Here is an 11904-nt window from a genome sequence, read left to right on the forward strand (position 1 = left end):
CAGCATGCTGAAGGATGGATGGGTGGAGGGGAAGCTGAGCATGCTGTAGTGTGAGTTAGGCTAGTTCTGTTTCAGTCCTGAGATTGTGTTAATTTAGGCTCCACACAGCAGCATCTTTCAATGAGTGGCTGCTTCCTGAGAGTTGCCCTTGTGTATCTCCTGCTTTAGTAAGAGGGTATCCCTTCACAAAGTTGTAGCGTAGAAAAACTTCACATAATTCAGTCTTTACTGTCTTGCTTTCAATATTTAAGTGGCAAGTAACATACTACTGCAGTTACTAATTCTTCAGTAGTTTACTGCTGAAGCTTAATGCTTAACATGAGCTATTAATGCTTTAAGTGGGCCAGTGTGACTTGACCTATCCTGTGAGTAACCAGATAAACATTAGTTGAGTGTTCTCAGTAATAAACAGCTGCAACTTAACTACTTCTGTTAAAGGTGGTACTATAACCAAAGGAGTATTTTGTATGGTGGGGCAAGAAGAAAATGTACTGGAATAATTTTTAATTGCCACTTTCTTACATCTTCACTATTGGCCTCAAGAACGTGAAAGGAAAAAAAAAAATATGCAAGAAGTCCTCTCTAGGTTATTTTTTTGACATAGCTGCTTCTGTGTATGCAGGGAGTAAAACCGGCCTAGACTTTTGTGGAAAGTAATCTCTGTCCTCTTGTTTGCATTTAATTTACCAAGGTGTTCACAATGTTCTTATTTACAAGACACAGTGAAAAAGAGATTCAGCTTTTTCACATCAAGGATGAGCCTATATTCTTCAGAAAAATAGGTTGGCAAAGAAATTGGAATTAATCAGTGGAAGACTACTCCTGTATGAAAAAATATGAAACATGTCAAAGACCTGTTAACATGCAGCATTCCTCAGCCTTCTAAACAGGATGCAATAGAAAAATTGTCATTTGTTTATTAATCCATAACCTTCCACTCTAGCCTCAGGCAAACAGAAGTGTGAAGTGCAGTCACATTCTTTAGCAGTCATCTCCCATGCCTTGGAAAGCTTTCTTTTTTCCTTGTGTCATACTTATGACCTTTGTTTCTTCAAGCAAGCAAAGGTGGAAGCAGAACAGAAGAAAAACTAATCTACATTTCATTTTTAAACTAATGTTTTAGTTTTGAGAATGTGGGAGTCTTTCATACCATCCTTGACCACAGTGAAAACACTTTAATTGAAATCACCACTGGCCGAGTAAAATCCAAGTGCATCCTCCAGTCCTGAAAATACTACACGCATAATAATAGCGCCCACAGCAGAGTGACTGCTGGACTGACATAGTTACCTGCAAGGATGTCAAAACCTTTCCTACAAATTACTCCAAAGTATATCACTACTAGAAAAATCAGGTTGACACCACAAGTTACAGTAAGTCTGGGTTACAACCTGTCATTTTGCACATTGCTGTCCTGTCACAGCACAGGAAGTTTTATTTCTGTGTCAGATCCCTATATACCACACAGAACGTAAGTTGCATGCCTTGAAACATTATTCAAGAATTTAGAAACTTTGATCTCCTTGAATCTTAACTCTGGAATTAAGCTGAAATCCATACCGGGAAGACTAAACACAAGTAATAAACCAACATTACATTCTGCTTTGGCATGCATGGAAGAATGACATTAAGAGCTCTATACTTACAATTAATTATGTAAAGAAACCCAGAGTGTCCTGTTAAGAATATCAGTTAAAACTTACTGCCTACACACAACCTATTACTGTTCATTGTACTGGAAAAGTAGAATTTTGTTCCGCTTTTGTATCCTTCACAGAGGTAACAGGAATTTAATAACACACATCACATTGTAAGTTTTTTATATAAAACCACTTACTGGGCAGTATACAACTTTATTAAGACATTATAGACATTCTCTAAACACTTGAGAGGCAGCAGGCAAGACCTTGCGTGAATATTCTGAAGGCACCAGGCAGTTCCGTTAACTTGGTTTAGCTGTCGCCTTTCCACACAGTACAGTCAGCTCACTCTAAGGGGGGGAAAACTCATTTCAGTTCAAGCGAACGAACAGAACTCAGAAGAAAAAGTCACTACTGTTAAAGCAAGCAGTGAGCAAGCACTCCCTCCCCTCCACCGTCTACCTACAGAGGCAAGTCCATGTTATAAAATCCAAAACAGCTTGCACACCTTTGGCTTGACTCCAATAGCTGCATTGACGTCTAAAAGACTGTAAACTGATTAATATTTCTTATGTCTAGACAGATTGCTGGTGCTGCACATGACTTCACCAGAAGCCCAGGTACACTGATCTTGAGAAGAGTCAGGCACTATGTGCTCCAAAGTTGTGTTCAACTTCACTTCCCAACAATTTACTTCCCTGAACCAAAGGTAAGGCAGTTCCTGTTCAACTGCACCAGAGAATTAACAGGAGTATAGCTCTTACTCAGCAAGGGACATACAATAATAGCGAGATTGTAACAAGAACCGAAACATAGCTGTAGCTTTGTAAGCCTTTGTGAATATGAGACAGAGGGACACCAGAGCCATCTAGAAGGAAGAATTCATGTTTCTGTTACCTCCCAGGCAATTACCAAACCGCACATGCTTATTTAAGTGCATTAACTTTTACACGCTGTGTGCAGCAGTTCTCCCCTCCCTGCTCCTCCCTTGCCCTATTCCCTCCAATTTATGCCAATCAATTTAGGCTTAACATCAGAAGAGTTAAAAGCACTTAGAATCTGCATTCATGACAGTACCCGACGTGAAAACCTGAGACTAGGTGTCTGAAAATTTAACCCTACTAGTTTTAAGCTTACCACTAAGTTATGAATATGCTGTACTGTATCTTGATTTAGTAGTTGCACATCAATATTATGGAGCTCTCCACCAGCCATACAAAGAGTCTAAACATGAAGAAAAACAGTTTTAAGACAAACAGTTTTAAGACAAAAACTATTCTGAAAGTTTTTACTTGCATGACCAGCTTTTCTGAAAATCATGTGCTTCCCTGCTACGCTGCAGAACTTAAGCAACCATTTTTTGTTTTAACAGCAACTCATTTAGGGATGGCAAAAGCTATCACTATCAGACTAGTCACAGTTTGTCAACTACTTTAAGTTGAAAATGGTGGGTTGTTCTTTTTTTTTTTTTAAAAAAAAAGTTTGATACCTTTCCATCAGCCAGGGGAATGTTTACAAATGGAACAGTTTTATCTTGGGGTACTGATTTACTTCTTGGTAACATTCCTTGAGCTCTTCCACTGGTAGGTACAGTTCTTGAGACAGTCTGTTGTAATCCAGCACTAGAATACAAAAAAAAAAAAATGTTGTTCTGCAGGAAATTTTCAAGCATGAAGCAAACGCACCTTATAGAAAGGCATTTGTTTAAATTTTTAAATGTTTAAATTTTTCCAGTTCTACCAGAAGACTACGTGAAATCCAACCACCAGCAGCTTTTACTAGCACCACTGAGTAACATTTTATGACCCTGAAACACTATAGTAGCCTCATAAGCCTGTGTTACAGGCCAGCGAGCAAGCTGACATTTGGACCACTCGGTAACAATAATATCCACCCTCCAATATCAACAGTGAATTCTTACAGTTTTGGAAAGAGGAAACTTCATGCCTCAGGGTTTAAGATAAGATGTGTGCTCTGTCTGTCTGCTACAGAGGGAGATACCAAGAATTACCAAAGCTGCTGGCTCTCAGAGGTACAGGGCATGCCTTAATGCCATACAGAATTCCCAAGTTTCTTTCATGGTACAATTGTTCTTCTTCCACTTAAAAAATAAAAATTTAGTCTGACATTGATAGCAGGCCAAGGTGAAACGAAGCCATTTGCTGGTTTCCTGACCCATTTGTTGCTAAATTTTTTAACCCCTCATTTCAGCTGATTACTTCTGCCAAAACCAGACTCTGTAGAGTATGGGAAACAATAATAACTGAAAACCTTAACTGTTCAATATGCAAAGAAATTATAATGACTCTCATTGATTGGGGTTTTTTGGGGGGTTGTTTCTGGCTTTTAGAACACAGCAGTATGACTTTTTAATCAAACTTGGGCTCCAAGTATTAGTTTAAGCTGTAAACCTTTAAAAAACAAAGTGAGTGGGAATAGAACTTACACTCCAAATCTCTTGGGGTTTTTTTTAAACTGGCTTAGTTATGACACCAAGCCCTGTACCTCCATGAGAACATAAGTAAACACTCAAAGCAGAAGGTGTGACTGGTTCACATCCTCACAACCAAATTTAGTGGCAGACCAAGAAGATCCATTAAATCTAGATTGATGATTAATTACCATCTAGATTGGTATTAATGTAGATACATAGTGTCTTGGTATTTAACAAATTTATTTCTTAAGAACAAGACAAAAAACCCCTTACCTTTTGGATACCTTTGTTGTGGCTTTGAAATCTGCGGCACTGCAATCAGAAGAGAATGGCCTCAGTCACATTTGCAGAGGAGTGAACAGACAAAAAAAAAAAACCAACAACACAGAGGTTATTGGTTTTGTTTGTTGGGGTTTTTTTGTGTGGTTTTGGGTTTTTTTTTCCATTTCCTCCTCATCTACTTCTACTGTAAAGTTTAGCTAGGACGAAGATGGACAGAAGGCGGACTACAGAATGCTGAAGTGCTCCGTGACAGATCTAGTATATATACACGTGAAACCCTCCTACCACCGTAGCAGAATGAAAGAATGATTAAGTTAGTAGGTGAGGGAGGGTTGCAATACCGAAGTTGGGTATAATTAAGGGAACATCCACAGCCTTCTATGTGAGTGTGCAAAAAGTTTCTTGGGAAGTTCCTTTTTCAGCAGGAATTCATTTTTCTAGATTAGTTCTGACAATATTTGTCCCGTGTGGTTGACCTGAATGCAGAGAACAAATTTTTTCCAGTTTTGGATTTTAACTCAGTTCACAGAAATCTCGATGACAGAAGTTTACCTCATTCTTTCCTCATCTCCCTCTTCCCACACACATTTTGGAGATATTGTAAGGGCATGTGTTTCTGGCCCAGTGTTCACATACTGGAATAAAAGCAACCTTCAAAACCTGAAAGGTTAGACTTCCCCAGGCAAAGCAGCCTTCTCCAGATGGATTTTGTTGAGCCAATAATTTTCTAATCCCAGTTCAAGAAAGTAACTAAACCTGGCTAAGATTCTTTTTTATTTCTTTTAAGCACATTAAACACCAGTATGTTACTTAAATTGCATTTCCCTGAAGACAAACTGAATGTATCAAAGTAAGTGCCAGTGGGTACAAGTATGTACACTGGAGCTGTAGGTGTAGCAGGAGCTTCTCAAAAACATTTTCACGCAGGTATCCACCAATTTTTTAAGCCATTAGGTCTTATAGGGAGACTTGAATTTGGTCCATCATGACTGTGATTAGCTTTAAGGCGTTTTTGCAAGTGTGGATTTTTCTGCTAATGACACCTCCCTTTCAGCTATGTATGACAGGGAAAAGTTGCAGAACAATTCATTAGTCCTAACACAGCAACAAAGATGTTTCCCTGACATACACTCTTCCATTAAGTATTGTTTGGAATTCTCTGCTGATTACATATATTCAGAACTATGCACCATTCAGTGAGTGCGAGATACAGCTACATTCCCTTCCCCAGCTAGGGGTGCTTTTTTGTTCAGAGTTCATAACCTGAATCAGATGTTTTGTGGTGGTGTGGAAGACATCTTTATCAACTGTATTCCCGTTGGGCTCAAGTCTCAGCTACTTTATTTGAAAAGCATTTTATTCAGCATTCATAAGTTCAGGCGAGTTAAATAAGCTATCAAGGTCAGTCTTACCTAGAAAGATGGTTCAGTTCACTATTTAAACCAGAGGCCAATGAAACCAACGACTTGGTTTTGGAAGTCTGAAAACATAGATGTGAGACCACAGTTAAAAGAAGTGGCGTTTTAAGGCAAAACGATAATATATTTCCAGGGAACTATACTGTAAGAATTCCCGGTTGAAAAAGAACATTTAAGCCCCATAGTGCTGCCTTTTATATAGTTCTGCGCGTCGATAAAATGGCAAATAGACATTCCAAACAAGAGTTTCATAATGTCAGAATGTTTTTGTCCATACTGAAGTCCCGTGTGAACAACCACCTTCCTAATATACACCCCTCCAGCTTTTAAGCCCTCTTATAATTAATTAACGCCTGTGACTCCACATATAATCTTTTTGTCTTGGCTGTCATATTGCTACATACTTCAGTGTCTGGCTGAGACACTCCGTTGCACAGATGGTATGAGGTGATAACATTAATACACTTGTGTTATTTGGTTAAGGATCAAGGTGGACAAGAACGCACAAGTCATTCAAATATAGAAGAGCATGTATTAAAACATGAAGTTGAGCATGTTTTTTTTTTTAAAAAAAGTCAACAAAACATGGTTCCACAAACCATTAAAACTTACTGGGAAGTCAAGGGAGAATGACTATGCCAGCATATGCAAGTCTGCGTGAAATCAGTTACCAGAACCTCAAATATCATGTTTCATTATGGTATTAACTTACTATACAGTTTCGCCTTGCTTAACTTAAAATTTGTTGACTTTAAACCAACTGATTTTTCAAAGAAACAGCAGGCCACTGGCCTGTCTCCTCATGGACCTAGCAGGGTTCACAGCAGGTCAGAACTGTTAGGTTGTTCAGAAAAAACTTACTTTAGAGATTTTCTTTGCAGAAATATGCTTGCCATCTTCATATTCAACAATTGTAGTTACCTTAACTAGAAATAGAGATTAGAAAGACAAGGAAAATAAAAATCTCACGAAGAGCAAAAAACACTGCTTCCAAGGGATTTGGTTGAAGCCTGTTTACCCCGACAGCTATGTATCGGTTCTGCTATCTGACGGTCATTCACCTGGGACAGGGTTCAAAGCAAACTATGTGTCTTCGTCACATTGTGACACACATTAAAAGACACCACATAACCCCTCAACACCCAGACAAAACAGAATTGCATTTCAGTGGTAGTGTCCTTCTTACTGCATACTTTGGTGTATGAAGAGAAACTATTTTCCTAAGAAACCTCAGTGTGCAGGAGGTCAAAGGCAAATATATGAGAAAACCGGGATAAACTTCATAGCTCTCCTGCTATACCATAAAGCACTGACAAGTCACTTAAATATGTCTCTTCTCACCATTTTCAGTGACAAACCAAAGGCCAGGAACTCTTATCTCATGTTTTGAAGTACCTCTACAATAGCATAGCTCATCATCCTCCACACTGAATGCTGGGGGACCTGTATCTTGTACTTCTAGCTATACACTTTTTCCTCTCGTATACTTCAGGCTTATCACTCACTTTATAAATGCTCAGACCAAACCAGTGGGAAAAAAAAAACCCACACAACAAAACCTGAACATTTAACAAACAAGCTATATATTAATAGATTGACTTGCCTTTTTTGCTGTTGGTCTTCACCAGTTTTGGATTCGGTACGTCTCCTAGAGAGCAGTCAGTCTAAAAAAATTTATCCAACAAGGGAAAGTCAGCAGTTTTTGCCCAGTAAACGTATATTATTCTACAAAAGGCAGTGAACCAAGTGGGCATAAAAGGAAGTGACAGAAATGAGATTGGCTAAATACCAGTTTATTTTTTCAGAAACATCTGGATTTCTTCCAGCAGATGACACTAAAGCTTTAGGTGACATTCAGAACTGCACCATAGCTGGCTGTCTAGCCTTTTCATATCATCTTCTATGTAAACAGACAGCCAAGCAAAATAATTTGCCTGAAATGTTTATGGCAGGGAGAGAAGACTTCCATTCTGTAAGCTGTGACAAAATTTGAAAACACACACTTACCACTGCAGCAGCAAGAGCCACTTCCTCCCCTCTTGGCAAGTCTGTAACTCAAGAAAGTATAACTCGTTTACATACAATTACTCACATAATTACCTTACGTGCTATGAAGCTGAACAAGTAATTCAGGATTACAGTTCCCTAAATAGTTAACCTTAGCTAACATACATGCTGCATCTGAACAGGATCCAAGCCTAAGACAGTCACTCCTACAAAACAACAATAAATCTTAGGCTATTTCAGTACATGTAATCTTCAAAAGGATACTAAGTGCAGCCACGCAGTATATAACTGGAATTGAAAGAAGAAAAAAAAACACCCTATGTCGTGCTGCTGAAAGGTAATGCTTTTATGTACATTTCACTGCATTTAATCTTTGAAAGGATACTAAGCATAGTCACGCAGTATATAACCTGAATTGAAAGAAAAAAGCCCCCTATGTTGTGCTGCTGAAAGGTAATGATTTTAGGCATAAGTTTTCAAGAAAGATACTGACATTTATACTCAGCAAAGGCATACAGTAAAAAGTTCTTCAAGAGTTCGGTTTGGCCTCTGTGCGGCCCCTGCAATTTCCAGCTGCAAGGTGGATTCCGAAACATCAGTTCTCACCAGAGCATGGAACTGATGCTGGCTGTGCACCACAGCTGAAACTGCTGTGTAAACATGAGGTTAAAATTAAACATGTTTGCTCGTCATTGCAGGTAAACAACTAGATGAGAACGGCTCAGCAACAGACTTGGGACTAACAGAAAGACAAAATCTCTGGAGGCGCAGATTCTGGTGGGAAGAAGTGCTTGAATTGTTACGCACAGCACACGCCAGCCTTGTCATGATGCCTCCTCTCTTCAGGCTTTAAATAAGCCACATAAATAAGCCTTAGAAGCACACACAAAAGAAGGCTCCAGGCTCTGTACCGTGTCACCCACTGACCCTATACCCGCTTCGCACACACCGCGGCGGTGCGGGGCCGGCCGTGCGGGGCCGCGGGCCACCCGCGCTTACCGAGAAGGTCTTTCCTCCGCATCTTCCTGACGGCAACCGGCATCTTCAGCAGCTCCACGGCAAACGCCTTCTCGGCCGTCTGCAGCAGCGAGTCCAGCTCCTTCCTCATCTCCTGGATGTTCTCCTTGGCTTTAAAACAAAACAGGCTTTTACTGCCATACGTGTCACAGATTCCCAAGCACTGGTAGGCTGCGTTACAAAACAGGGTTCAAACCAACCCGGGATAATCGGACTTGGGACCCGCGGCCCCGGGCGGGAAGGGCCAGGGCCCCGCACCGGGCGCTGCAGCCCGCTCGGCCCCCGGCGCCGCCAGGGCGCCCCCTGCCGGAACGGCGGCGCCACGGAGCCGGCCCGGCGCGGGCTGGGCGCGGTGCCCCTCACGGGACGGGGCGAGCGGCTCCCCGCTCCCCGCCCCGGCCCGGAGCCGCGGTTCCCTCAGCGGGCAGGGAAGCAGCCGGCAGGGCAGGCACCACCGGTACCGCCACTGTGCCCGCCCGGGGCAGCCCCGAGGTCCCTCCCCCGCCCTACCCTACCCTGCTGGTCGAAGTCCCTGAGGAAGAGTGCGATGCGCTGGTCCTTCTTCTCCTGCGAGAGGGCCCCGCGGCCGGGCTCCACGCCCGAGTCGGTGCTGCGCCGCTTGCCCGCGGGCTTCCTCGGGGGCATGGCTGCCACCCGCGGGGCAAACGCGCCGCTCCTCGCCCGGGAAGCTTTAGTAAAAGCGGGGCTTCTCCCTCCCCTCCCCTTCCCTTCCCCCGGCGGACACCACCCTCCCGGGGCGGCGGGAGCGGGCGGCCCCGGCCCTCTCAGTAGTGGCGGCGGGTATGAGGGGAGGGGGCTGCCCCGGCCCGTGGGGCGGGGGGAGGGCACCGCGGGGCCTCGGCCGCCCCTGCCGGAAGGGAGGCGAGGGCGGGCACCGCGGGGAGCCCCGGCGGTGGGCTCAGGCACGGCCGGACGCGCACAAAGCCAGGCCCCTGCGCCCTGGGGCGGGCTGCGCTGGGCAGGCCTGTACGTACCCGCCCGCACACGCGCGTGCTCGCGGTGGAACACAATTAATTGCGCTTTGTTCGTTAATTACGTTTTTTCGTTAATTGACGTGAAACGGCCGCTGCCGGCCCCGGCGCGGGGTGGGGCGCAGGGAGCCGTGTCCGCCCCGGGGCGCGCAGCGGGGGGCGGCGGGGCCGGTGGGGCCGGGGGTCCTTGGTGCGCCGTCGCGGGGAGCCTGTTGCGGAGCTGGCGGCTGGGTTTGCCTGGGTTTGCCTGGGTTTGGCTGTTTGGCTGCAGTGACCGACCTGTTCTGCCTGATGCAAAGGGTTACGGGGTGTGTAAATTACAATCAGGTGAAGACAGTATTTAATAAACACGTCATAACGCAGAACATGAGAAAGGCATGGCTAGGCATAGTACTGACTGTCTAAAAACATCCAAAGCTGTATCCTTAAAAGTAGAATTCCTTGCAAAAACTTACTGTATTAATATGCATCCAAATAAAAATCATGCCAGAGGCATGGGTGTCTCAGGTTTTGTACAACCGATCAACCCTGTATTCTTTATTGACCAAAGAACTGTGGAATAAAGGGATTTAAATAATGTTTTTAAATACTAGTGGTTTTCACACAGCCTGTGTGGTTCATGTGGCAAGTAGTTTTTTCTGTACCGTATGCATCTGGCGCAGCATCCTTATCTACTGATCCAGATGGGACAAACTACATCACTCAAAAAAAGCTGTAAAAAATCAGACTGACAATTGGTAATATAATCATTTTATATCGGACCACGTTCTTGTTTGTAAAACGAACAGCATATTCCCACAAAACCCCAGGTAAACATTTCTGCTCCAGAAAACACTCAGATACTGGATACGAAGAAGAGAATAGATTGCTTTTGCTTTTCTTTAGAGGTGCTGGCATATGCATATGTTTAGGGAAGCAGAACGAACTTCTCTTTCCCTGAACTTCAGTTTGTTTTGAATTATCAAGCAAACACCACTGAAGTCATTCTGAGGTGTCACTGCAAAAAGACAAGATGGTGTTCCTTTGTAAGTTTAATCTTATAAAAGCCACGTAATAAGTTTTTTTTAAAAAGGAAGCAGCTGACAATACCAAACAACCCCCTCACTAAAGCTTTCAGGCCACAGCTGATCAGCCTGACTGATTGACGCTTTTTATGAAGAAAGAAGTCTAGCTTGCTTAATTCCTGGTTACATCTCCTTACATAAAAAGGTATAAATAATTATGAGCATAAAACATGCCTAAGACCATCTCTATGTATAGTCCTGCACTGACAGGGAATTGCTTTGTGCTAACAAATTTGACAAATTTCAAGTGCATAAATTGGAGTGATGCAGAAATTAATTATCAGGTTCATGGATTAAAGTAAATACTAGTTTGAACGTGCCATTAAATGCTTCATAGTGCAATCCAGCAAGTGTTGCTTCAGTGACACAGGAAATGGAGAACTAGTACCTTTTTTTTTTTTAACATGTGCTTTATTATTTGGAAGTCTTATACATCTGAAATACCATTATAAGGAGCACCTGTAGGAAAATCAAACCTAGAAGCATGCATTTGAAAGTAAGGATTGTCTGTTATTAATGAAATATTTCAAAGACGTTGAAAATAAGCCTCTTTCCTTAGCTTTACAGGATTGTTCCACAAAAATGCACATTAACCTTATCACGGTACATACAAATATTGTGGATGGACAATAGAAATCATCACCCTTCCATATGAGATGCATCAAGAACAAATTGTTATCCCTTATAATGTCTGAAACATAAAAGGCACCATAATAGAATGTTTAGAAAAAAATCAGTTTATGCCATTGTCTTTTGATTTAAAAGTGTAAGAATTGCTGTCCCGACTTAAAACAAAAAGCCTTTCACACCTGTAAATTATCATTAGAAACTTGTAAACCTTTACATTTTTTTCCAGAAGTATCAGGTGCAAATGCAAGGCAAATATAAAATCTATTGACTTATTAGATTACAAATACTACCCCATGAAAAAGCTGTAGTTACAAAAATATAAAAAAATATTCTAACTCCCATTGTTAGATCTTAGCTTCAATCTACGCTGCATCACGAGTCCAAAGCCAGATCTGATTTGGACACACTCCCAGAATAGGA

At 42.3% G+C, this 11904-nt stretch overlaps 1 protein-coding gene across 2 annotated transcripts; it reads right to left on the reverse strand.

Moving 5' to 3' along the window:
• Nucleotides 1-1837: 1837 nt before the first annotated feature.
• LOC102053254 (borealin-2-like) lies at nt 1838-9525 on the reverse strand. Of its 2 annotated transcripts, none has more exons than XM_055726259.1 (10): nt 9314-9525; nt 8781-8909; nt 7782-7822; nt 7378-7438; nt 6636-6700; nt 5769-5836; nt 4348-4386; nt 3130-3262; nt 2778-2864; nt 1838-1990 (listed from the first exon to the last, which is right to left on the reverse strand). In XM_055726259.1, the coding sequence occupies exons 1-10, from the start codon at nt 9441-9443 to the stop codon at nt 1943-1945; spliced, it is 801 nt and encodes a 266-aa protein (XP_055582234.1). In that variant the 5' UTR covers nt 9444-9525; the 3' UTR covers nt 1838-1942. The 2 variants fall into 2 exon arrangements, with proteins under 2 accessions (XP_055582234.1, XP_027668974.2); XM_027813173.2 differs by lacking the exon at nt 9314-9525 and adding an exon at nt 8999-9101.
• Between the last annotated feature and the right edge of the window lie 2379 nt (nt 9526-11904).

The sequence above is a fragment of the Falco cherrug genome, chromosome 14 (genome assembly GCF_023634085.1).
Source record: "Falco cherrug isolate bFalChe1 chromosome 14, bFalChe1.pri, whole genome shotgun sequence".
NCBI classification, from domain to species: Eukaryota; Metazoa; Chordata; class Aves; order Falconiformes; family Falconidae; genus Falco; species Falco cherrug.

Bases quoted from the DNA above. Each gene is read 5' to 3' on its own strand.
- LOC102053254 (XM_055726259.1), bottom strand. From the start codon at position 9,443: ATGCCCCCGAGGAAGCCCGCGGGCAAGCGGCGCAGCACCGACTCGGGC. The intron at 8,910-9,313 runs GTAGGGTAGGGC...TTTGTTTTAAAG, and splicing joins CAGGGACTTCGACCAGCAGG to CCAAGGAGAACATCCAGGAG. The intron at 3,263-4,347 runs GTAAGGGGTTTT...TTTGTATTCTAG, and splicing joins ACAACAAAGGTATCCAAAAG to TGCTGGATTACAACAGACTG.